At 34.7% G+C, this 11,051-nt stretch overlaps 1 protein-coding gene across 2 annotated transcripts in view; it reads left to right on the top strand.

Annotated features, from left to right (window-relative positions):
- Nucleotides 1-4,978: 4,978 nt before the first annotated feature.
- Nucleotides 4,979-11,051, top strand: part of LOC128994484 (mitochondrial inner membrane protein OXA1L-like) — a 35,705-nt gene continuing 29,632 nt past the window's right edge. Inside the window, exon 1 of one of the 2 annotated variants that reach the window (XM_054419069.1) lies at nucleotides 4,979-5,345. In XM_054419069.1, coding sequence (XP_054275044.1) covers nucleotides 5,286-5,345 — 60 coding nt within the window. In that variant the 5' untranslated portion in view covers nucleotides 4,979-5,285. The remainder of the gene's footprint in view (nucleotides 5,346-11,051) is intronic. The other variant, XM_054419070.1, reaches the window with a different exon arrangement.

The raw sequence follows: 11,051 nt of genomic DNA, 5'->3' as shown, positions 1-11,051 counted from the left end.
TTTGGTCAAGTCTGGTGCAGTGGTGTAGTGGGCTGTACGAGTCACAGTATGCTTTTTCCAAAGAACCTATATATTGGCAAGCAACCCACATTTTGTCACAACATTGGTGATCGTTCATGCACTGGAAGATTTATGACTACACCACTAGTCTCTGGTGTGCGCCTCATGAGTGACAGAGGCCCATCTATAACAACTGTAACCCGCTCAGATAGAAATTTGCTGGAATTGGCGGATTCTTAGTGAGCTGTATCCAAAATTGGCACTCGTTACACTGTTTCGTAATCCTACCATTCGCGTGTGTAAAAAAAAGTTGTTAGAAGATGACTATGATTTTAAAGATCACAAGGCGAGAGAAAAATAGAAGTTTCTTTGTTACATCACTGAATATTAAATACAAAGGTCAAGGTGTAAACTGATAATAGGATAGTGAAAAATACCCTTGCTGCAGCAAACCTGCAGACAAAGCAAATTTTAATTTGTTTCATTCGATATTTACTAAAATATTTCTATAAACAAGTCATAGTTAATCCCTATTTTAATTAGAGTGGATTATATGAGTACTTTAAGTTTGCTGCTTAGGGAAGGAAAACATTTTTTTTAATTTTTGTGTACCCTACCATTGCTTTATTTTTTTTAATAGCTCTACATGTTGGTTGAAATGGAAATCAGGCATTTACATGTTTTTAAGGTACAAATTGGGGAAAATGATACAAAAATTAAATGGTTGTTCTTATACTCAATCAAGTTTATCCAGCTCTACAACAAGATGTTTGGACAATTTTACCAAAATTGAGTTATCGTGTTTACAAACACACACACATATATTTACTAGCAGAGTACCCGTCCTTCGTATGGGGTTGGCATAATGATAAAATGCTTATTGCAGTAATACTAGAGCTTTGCGTTTGCAATGGGAGAGGACGCAGTTTGATAAAATTTAGTTCTTTAAATTGGTGTATACTATAATGTTACACATTTACCATAGCTATAATGTTGTACCTCTTCACCTAAACAATAGAGAAATATAAATATTACCTTTGACTATTAATATTACGCATTAAGAATCCGCAAACTATCACAAATTATCATGAAAATTAATAACAAACAATCCTACTTTGACAGTTCTCATTGCGTATCACTGTTTTTTTTTGCTGCTTAGTTCAAATAAGCTGTTTTCATAAATGCAAAAAAATATAGTGCTGCACCCTGTTGTTAAATCTTGTAACTTTTTAATGCTTTTGCATATCATAGAACCAACTTTTTTAGTTGAAACATTAAATATGAATATTCATAAGGTTAACATGGGGAACTGAAGAGCCACTGGGGCGGAGCCCGAAAGGATTTTTGAGATAAGAATATGCCTATTATGTTAATCGGGAATGTGAGGTATCATCATGCCAAATTTCAGCCCAATTTGTCCAGTAGTTAAATTTGTGATTGAACTTCAAACAAGCAAACACACAAACTTTTACATTTTTATAATATTAGTATGATAAATATTGACATATTGTGTTTTTGGCCTCTGGGGACATCAAAATAAATTGGCCCCGAGGGTAGATCTTTTTGTGCCGCTGTAGAGCTTCTTCCTTCAAGGAAAATCTGTTAAAACTAAATGACTTATTAGCATAATGGTCATTTACCTGGTGTTAAGGATATTATAAGATAAGTCCTGAATAATGTGCAAACAATTCCAAGATTTTTTCTGCATTCGTATTTTTGTGTATACATACTTTATTGCACCGATAGAATCAAATTTTGTGCTATAATCACTGGTTTATTTATAGTATCAAGGACAGTTGATGAAATCAAATGAAGATTTGGATTGGTTTTACTTTCAAAACACACTTCTCATTCTTGGGTTCCCCTGAAAAAGGTTATTCAAAGTGATATCTGTCAGTATGTATGAATAGGCCTTGTACAAAGCTACAGAAGAAGAAACAAGACATAACAGTTCGTTCTGTTTACACCCACAGTTGCGCAATGGGTCATAAAAGAAGAATGGACCATTTTCAATAATCACTCTAGTAGGGTTGGCGGTATATCAGATACTGTATGGTAGTACGAGTTTTTCACCAAGAAGGACATTATTCTCAGACGTTTGAACAAATATGTGAAAAATAACTATTATAGGAAACAGTAAACATGCCAAAAGAGGCAATGCAAAAGGACTACAAAACAAAAATTCGTACCCCCATACATTTCTTTATGGACGTTTCGTAGTTTGAACATTTTTTAAGAAATTTTTTTATCTCCAGTTTTTACTAACGCTTGCAGTTTGTTCTAGCTTTAAAATATTCTGTGATAAAAGGGTTTACATTTGAGCTATTGATAATTAAAATCGGATGATTTAGAAACGAGCTACGAGCCCGATCACAATATTGAATTTAACTTTTTTTAGATATAAGTTTTTATTAAAATATGTATATCTCAGGTGTAGATATGTCACCAAGTTCATTCTAGTCTCAAATTACTCAGTGAATCTTTGGCTTTAATTTTAATAACCATTTAATAAAATCTGATGAATATTAATTGAGTCGTGAATCCTTATTTAGTAGATTATTTGTTTTTCAAACTTTGTCTTCAGTTTTAGACATATATCCCCAATTCTAAATAACTCCCAAAAATCTTTACAGTCTTAAATAAATAGTTTAACATTATTGACTTTTGTTTTAGCTATGGATTACTTATTGGGAGTTATTAGAATTGGGGATAAATGCCCTAAACTAAAGATCAATTTTGTAAACGAAATGATTTACTGTTAAATAAAGATTCATGACTCATTTTAAATTTGTCATATTTTATTAAGTGATACATAAAATTAAAGCCAAACATCCACTGAGTAATTTGAGACAAGAAAGAACTTGGTGACATATTATCAACCCGAGATATACATATTTTAATAAAAACTTATTTCTAAAAAGTTAAATTTAATAGCCTATTGTGTTAGGGTTTGTAGCTCGTCTATAACACGTCCGATTTTAATGATCAATAGCTCAAATGAAAACACTTTTGTCATCAAATATTTTAAGGCTAGAACAAACTGCAAGCGTTAGTAAAAACTGGAGCTATAAGAAAATGATCTTAAAAAAATTTCAAACGTAACGTCCATAAGAAATGTATGAGGGAGATTTTTTGTTTAAATATATCTTCAAAACGAAAAAAATATATTTAAAAACGGATTTTAGTATTGAAATAAGCGTGAAAATCTAATTTATAAATGATGTGTCACAACACTATCGATACGTTTAAAAGATATATTTATATCCAATATAGCGGATCCAATATGGCAGATCTAAGATGGTGGCCAAAATGCGTTTCCTGTCAAAATAAAGGACTAACCACATAATAAATATCGGCTGGTAATCTCAAGTGAATATCTAAAAAATATGCATAAAATGCATGTGATATATTTTTTAATGTGTCCAATGTTAGGGATAACCGCCATTGGTATTTGTTTACTTCAGGGGCTTATAACGAATTTTGAAAAAAATTGGCCTATTTTGAACACTTTTTACATTTGGCACTTTTGGGGCAAACGCCTATTTCACCCTGAAAATCGTGAAAATTTTACAGCAATTGCCATTTTTACTTAGAAAATCAGGTTCCCCCCCCCTTGCCTTTCTTTAAATGTGTTTTTATTATTGTAGTAATAAGCAGATGTATATTTAAACTAACCTAACCTTGGTTTAACTAAAAATCCGCTATTTTCGGCATATTGCTAACCTAAGCATTGGTTAGGTAGGATTAGGTTAGGTAAGTTTAAATATAGTTAGGTTAGTTTACGTAATGTTAAGTTAGGTTCGGTTAGATTTCAAATATTCAGGTGATTTTAGGCTAATTGATTTAAATAATAACTTAATAACTGGCCATACCTTAACTTACCTAACCTTAACTAACCTAACCTAACCTAACGTAACCTAACCTTGGTTTAACTAATAATCCGCTATTTTCGGCATGCTAACCTAAGCATTGGTTAGGTAGGGTTGGTCAGGTTAGGTTAAGTTAGGTTAGATTAGATAAAATTAGGTTGGATTATATTTAGTTCTGTAGGTGCTAAGTAATAGTAAAAACACATTAAGAGTAAAAAAACCACGCAAATTTTTATCACTTTTTGCAATTTTCAAACGCGATTTTCAGGGTGAAATAGGCGTTTGCCCCAAAAGTGCCAAATGTAAAAAGTGTTCAAAATAGGCCAAATAATGAGAAAAAAACATTTTTTGCCAAAATTCGTTAGAAGCCCCTAAAGTAAACAAATATCCCACCGTTTTTAATCTTCATTTGAGGGTGTTCTGTTTCCTGTAGACTGATTTTTGGCAACTGTTGTTAGTACGTCACTAACCAAATAAAACCATACAACGTTTTATTACATTGTTTTAAGGCCATATCCCATATTTATGTGACTATTGGTGTTTTAAAATAAATGGCTCTTAAGAAAAATTGCCGTCATTTTAAAATTTATTTTAGACACTTTCCCATAGTCGGATTTTGGATAAATAGTAAATATGTTGTAAAGTAACATTTGTTGAGTCGAATACCACTTCAATGGCTTATGAAGCAATTTTGCCTGGGTCAAATCATAATTTACTGGTAGTGGCTTCGTTTGACTCTGAAAGTACCCATTTAAAACCGTTGGTGGTGGGCCACCAGGCGAGTGGTCTCGTCTCGTGTGAAAGGGAAAGGGCCCTAGTAGTTTCGACAATTAATTCACTGAAATGCTCCTACGACGTATTTTTTATGATGTGCGTGTCAGGTGGTTAGAAAAATCGACTATAGTTCGACCGCTTAGAAAACGACCTGCGCCACAATGCGCGCGCGCTGATGCTAAACCAATGGTGGTGGAGGTCGTTTGGTCGTTTTCTAAGCGGCCGAACTATAGTAGTAACAGTGTCATATAAAAATAAAAGATAAGAAGAAATAAAAAAAAAATAAAATAAACGTATCAGATCCTAGATCCAGCCATCCAGCCAGACCGAAACACCGAGACCCAAGGTCCCAAGACCAGATGATAATTAAATTAAAATAGGTTATGTATGGTTATGTTTACAGTATGGATTCATTCAGTCGAACAGAGCAATGAGTCATATCATAGTTAGTTTTAATTTAGTTTGATTAGATAGAATTAGACCGGCACAATAATTATTGTAAATGTAAACATTTTTCCTTTCAACGTGAAGACAATACAAGTTTAGTTTAGAAGAAAGTGCAAGAGAAGAAACACCCATAAAGAAAAAAAAGAACACCCATAGCCAAGAGTTCATTTGCGATCATCATACCTATCAGTAAAAATGTTTTCCAGACCTTCTTTGATGAAACACACTTTAAAGCCTTCACTGCATTTTTTAAAGGTTAGTTTTTCATTTTAGGCCTACTTGGTTAGATTTAATCCCAAGTCTCTCATAGACGGTAGCTTGCAAGTAACTTACTACATTTAGGCCGACTGCTTTGTTGCATTTATTGATTTTATTACTTTAATAATTCACTTGACTAATAACTTGTTACTGAAAAATCGCCCACATTAATTTAGGCCTAGGCTACATTGCATACATTTGGGCATGCCTACTTAACATAGGCTAGGTCTACTAATTGGCCTTCCATAAACAGTGGCACTTAACAGGCTAAAGAAAAGTTCTCTGGGTAGGGCCTAGCTGTAACTTAGTGTATCCATCCACTCGACCAAAAAAATAATCCCGCTTAGGCCTACTTTGTTGAGAAATCCTTTTCTATCCTAATGATATTTAGTTCAATCCCGAGTGTCATAGGCCTAGCCTATTTGACGCAGGCCTATCATTTTTAAATAGGTAGTTGTTTAAAACATTGCGATTATATTTTGCCACAGTAACTTAGTTTAACCAATTAGAGTTAGGTTTTCTCCCAAATTAAGTACCTAAGTTAGAAAAAAATTATAATAGACGCCATAGCCAAATATCCTGCTTTATCCCACATCCCCTTTTATCATGCCTCATGGTCTAAAAGTCCTGTTTTGGGGATAATAATCCCGCGTATGGAAATACTGAATAGCTGCTGCTGGGTGGTTATAATGCATGTCTTCGAATTTGTGGGTTGCTGTTTTGGATGCTTAGGGTAGTTTTGATTCCAAGCAAGATTGAATGGACCCAGATGCCGTTTTGTCATTGGTCTATAATGGTAATTATATCGACCTCCGGACCTCACGCGAAATTAAAAAATTTTTTTTTCAAAATGGTCGAAATTTCACGCTAATTTCAAAAATGATTGTCGTTTTTTGCGGAAACGTCCCGTTTTCCCGGAAAATGGGAAAAACGGGAAAAAATCTTTTTTGCTCAAAACCCATGTTGTGGGTACTCAAATTGTGCGGAATTTCCTCCTAAACAAGAATATGTAATTTTTATTACGATCGGACCACTATTAAGTAAAATATCACCAGAAAAGTGGGCCATATTTTAATAACAAAGGTTAGGTCAGGTTACTTTAAGTTAGGTTAGGTTACTTTAACTTAGGTTAGGTTAGGTCAGGTTACTTTAGGTTAGGTTAGGTTACTTTAGGTAAGGTTAGGTTAGGTTAAGTTTGGTTAGGTTAGGTTAGGTTAGGTTAAGTTAGGTTAGGTTAAGTTAGGTTAGGTTAGGTTCGGTTGGGATAGTTTACATAGTTACAATACTCATGTTATTGATAAACTATTCTAACCTAACCTAACCTTTTAGGTTAGGTTAGGTTAGGTTACTTTAGGTTAGGTTAGGTTAGGTTAGGTTAGTTTAGGTTAGGTTAAGTTAGGTTAGGTTAGGTTAGGTTAAGTTAGGTTAGGTTAGGTTCGGTTGGGTTAGTTTACATAGTTACAATACTCATGTTATTGATAAACTATTCTAACCTAACCTAACCTAACCTAAAGTAATCTAACCTAACCTAACCTAACCTTAAGTAACCTAGCCGAAGTTGTTAGGTTAGGTAGGTTAGGTTAGTTTACATAGTTACAATACTCATGTTATTGATAAACTGACCTAACCTAAAGTAACTTAACCTAACCTAAAGTAACCTAACCTAACCTAAAGTAACCTAACCTAAGTTGTTAGGTTAGGTTAGGTTAAGTTTGGTTTGTGGGTACTCAAATTGTGCGGAATTTCCTCCTGAACAAGAATATGTAATTTTTATTACGATCGAACCACTATTAAGTAAAATATCACCAGAAAAGTGGGCCATATTTTAATAACAAAGGTTAGGTCAGGTTACTTTAAGTTAGGTTAGGTTACTTTAACTTAGGTTAGGTTAGGTCAGGTTACTTTAGGTTAGGTTAAGTTTGGTTAGGTTAGGTTAGGTTAGGTTAAGTTAGGTTAGGTTAGGTTAGGTTAGGTTTGGTTGGGATAGTTTACATAGTTACAATACTCATGTTATTGATAAACTATTCTAACCTAACCTAACCTTATAGGTTAGGTTAGTTTAGGTTACTTTAGGTTAGGTTAGGTTAGGTTAGGTTAGGTTAGTTTAGGTTAGGTTAAGTTTGGTTAGGTTAGGTTAGGTTAAGTTAGGTTAGGTTAAGTTAGGTTAGGTTCGGTTGGGTTAGTTTACATAGTTACAATACTCATGTTATTGATAAACTATTCTAACCTAACCTAACCTAACCTAACCTAACTTAACCTAACCTAACTTAACCTAACCTAACCTAACCGAACTTAACCTAACCTAACCTAACCTAACCTAACCTAACCAAACTTAACCTAAACTAACCTAACCTAACCTAAACTAACCTAACCTAAACTAAACTAACCTAACCTAACCTAAAGTAACCTAACCTAAAGTAACCTAACCTAACCTAAAGTAACCTGACCTAACCTTTGTTATTTAAATATGGCCCACTTTTCTGGTGATATTTTACTTAATAGTGGTTCGATCGTAATAAAAATTACATATTTTTGTTCAGGAGGAAATTCCGCACAATTTGAGTACCCACAACATGGGTTTTGAGCAAAAAAGATTTTTTCCCGTTTTTCTCATTTTCCGGGAAAACGGGACGTTTCCGCAAAAAACGACAATCATTTTTGAAATCAGCGTGAAATTTCGACCATTTTGAAAAAAAAAAATTTTAATTTCGCGTGAGGTCCGGAGGTCGATATAATTACCGTCTATAATTACCAATGTTAAGTTATCAAAGAAAAAGATTGAAGATGGACCAGGGTTTGGACCGTTTCTTTGAATAATTTTTACAACTGTAAAAAAGATAAGTTAGGTGTAGGCCTACCGTACCTAACCTAATAGTTGTTAGGCTATGGTATGCACTTAAGCTAAGTGTTATATGCCTACCGTATTGCAAAAGATTTAGGTCTTAAGTTAGGAAGTTGTAATTTATTGTAGGATACATAAGTCATTTTAAGTCATTTAATTTGGCCAGATTTACATGAATGCATTGGCTAAGTCAATATACTTAAAAAAATAAAGATTGTCTTATAAACTATAAAATAACTACTAAAATAAACAATATTTAGGCCTACATGTAATCAATTCATGAACCAAGCATACCATATGCCTATAACTACCCATCAGCAATAAAATCACGGACACGGTAGTAACACTTGGACACCAGTAATTTTCGAAGTGATTTTTTAAAAACAACAGGGTTTGACTCAATTTTTAGATGTGTTGGCAGTGCATTGAAAAGCAGTAGGCCTGTACCGTTACAATAAAGATGTTTTTTGAAAAAGGTGGTTGAATGTTTTGGTATCTGAAGATTAAGATTGTTTCGCAAAGAATATGGACATGATCTGGAACTTGAAAAAATGGAAAAAAATGTTCTTTTTCAGAAAAGAGAGTGTTTCAAGGATGTACATATGCATGGAAAAGTTAAAATATTTGAAGACTGAAAAAAATCTTTGCATGAAGTTCGTGAGCTCATTTTAAAGATGGTTCGAATTGCTCTCTTTTGAAGTCGAAATAGAAATCTGGTCCTTCCATTCTCACATCCCCATGCCGGCACTGCGTATACTAAATGAGGGAAAATGACATGAATAGGCGGGTCATAAGGACGTTCTGATCAGAAAAAATTGACAATTGTTTTAAAAGAAAGATGCTGGAACCAACCCTCGTACACACACTGTCGATATGGTCATAAAAACGAAGGTGTTTGTCTAATATTAAACCAAGGAACTTGACGCCTTCTGTTGACTCAATTTCCACATTGTCTAAAAGGATAGTTGTTTGTGGATTGCCTAGGATTGAAAAACGGAGCAATTCAGTTTTGTTGGGGTTGAGATTTAATAAATTGGAGTCAAACCACTGCTTTACGTTATTTGCCTCAATAAAAGATTTTAATTCTAATTCCTCGGAAGTTGAGCCAGACAGAGTTAAAGACGTGTCATCCGCAAAAAGACAGATCTCTCCAGCCTCAACACTTGAAGGCAGTTCATTGATATAAATCAGAAACAGCACAGGTCCGAGGACAGATCCCTGGGGAACCCCACAAGTGACGGTGTCCCGAGAGGAGACAAAGGGTCGAGCACACCCAGAACTGTCAACACCTCTGACCTCAACGAATTGCTCCCTCTTTCTAAGGTATGAGGAGAACCACTCCTGTGCCAAGTTAACACTGTTGTAGGCAACTTATAATTTAGCCTATTAATTACTTAAGGTAGGTTATTGTAAATCTTATAATGGATCTGAGCGGAAATATTTAAATTCAAGGGTATTAAACTACCATGTTGGCCTTGTTACAAAATTTATTTAGTTAACTTGTGTCACGTCTTAGAGATGCACGGACGTAGCCAAAAGTTCATTACGTACGGTACAATGATGTTGGTAATAAATACATAAAAAATAAAATGTACGGTACAGTTGTTGGTAATAAATGTTTGCTCTGCAAGTTAAGCCTATGGGGGTCAGTGAGTCTTAAAACATACCCCTGGATATAAGCTCCCCCTAAGTTAAAATTCAAAGATTTCTCACGGTAAACCAGACCAAGTCCAAAACGACTCAGTCATTCATTTAACTTATCCGTTAGTCAAATAGGCTAAGCTAATCATGACCAAAATTGGGATGTATGTACACATTTGTGCCTCTTAAATTTGTTAAAATTAATTAGGTTTAAATTAGGTTTTTAAAAACTTAAATTAGGTAAAATTTTAATTAGGTTTAAATTTAGTAAATTTTCTGTGAAGATGTTAGGTAGGCCAAATATTACTGTGTGGTAGCCTATTTGTAAAATGTCTGCTGTTCAAATTAATCTTGTTAATGTATTCTCTGCAGCAAACGTACTGAAGTTGCGTCTGGAGAAATTTCCAACACTATATAAATAAGTAATTCCTGGTTTTATACCTATTTTACATAAATTTGTTAATAACACTGTAACGGGTCAAATGTGTAGGGGGTAAAATAACGGCTAAACCACGAAACTTAAACAGCTGAATGTAAGCTGTTGTTGTGCCCTAGTCGCGACGCTAAACTGACATCGCACCTAACCTCCAATTCCAAGACAGCAGACGACGTTGGTGTCAGTTTGGTTGTTTGGTTGTTCGACTGCGTCTGAGGGCGGGCTACGGGAGAGAATAAGAGCAGCTGATCCACTTTGTGAGCGAGGCAGCTATAAAGCATGTTAAAGCTGTCATACGCCTGCCTTTGCTGACACGGGACTCAGCTGACTCTGTTTGTGCTGACCAATCAGGAAGCGTTTTAACTTTCGTCTCGATTCTGAGACGAAGGTGAGGGAAGAAGAAGAGTTGTGGAGGAGAGTTGTCATTCGTATTCCCGGCATTTCGCGAGTTCGTTCGTCTTCAATTTGAAGAGTTTTTGTTTTCGGTTCGTCGCTTAAAAGTTAGCCTACTTTAAGTTCGTGGTGCATCGAGTGCGCAAAAAGTGTTCCACAGTATTATTACTTCGTTTGGTAAGTTGCGTAACACTTAGACAACTTAGGTTTTTCTTTCGAATACTTCTCCGTCACTTGTGTTTCGGCAGAACTTTGTCGAAGTTCATAGGCTAGGCCTGATTCGCAGACCTCGTCATACGCTTTAACCAACTCATTTAATTAAAGTATCGGAGTTGGTGACAGATCATTTCGATTAACGTTTCATAATCCGTATTTGGGACTTACTTTTTAA

The sequence above is a fragment of the Macrosteles quadrilineatus genome, unplaced genomic scaffold (assembly GCF_028750875.1).
Source record: "Macrosteles quadrilineatus isolate MER2022 unplaced genomic scaffold, UCM_ALF_1.0 Scaffold_5__1_contigs__length_97177068, whole genome shotgun sequence".
Lineage (NCBI taxonomy): Eukaryota > Metazoa > Arthropoda > Insecta > Hemiptera > Cicadellidae > Macrosteles > Macrosteles quadrilineatus.
Note: the sequence above shows the minus strand (reverse complement) of the source record. Positions and strands in the feature narration are given on the sequence as shown.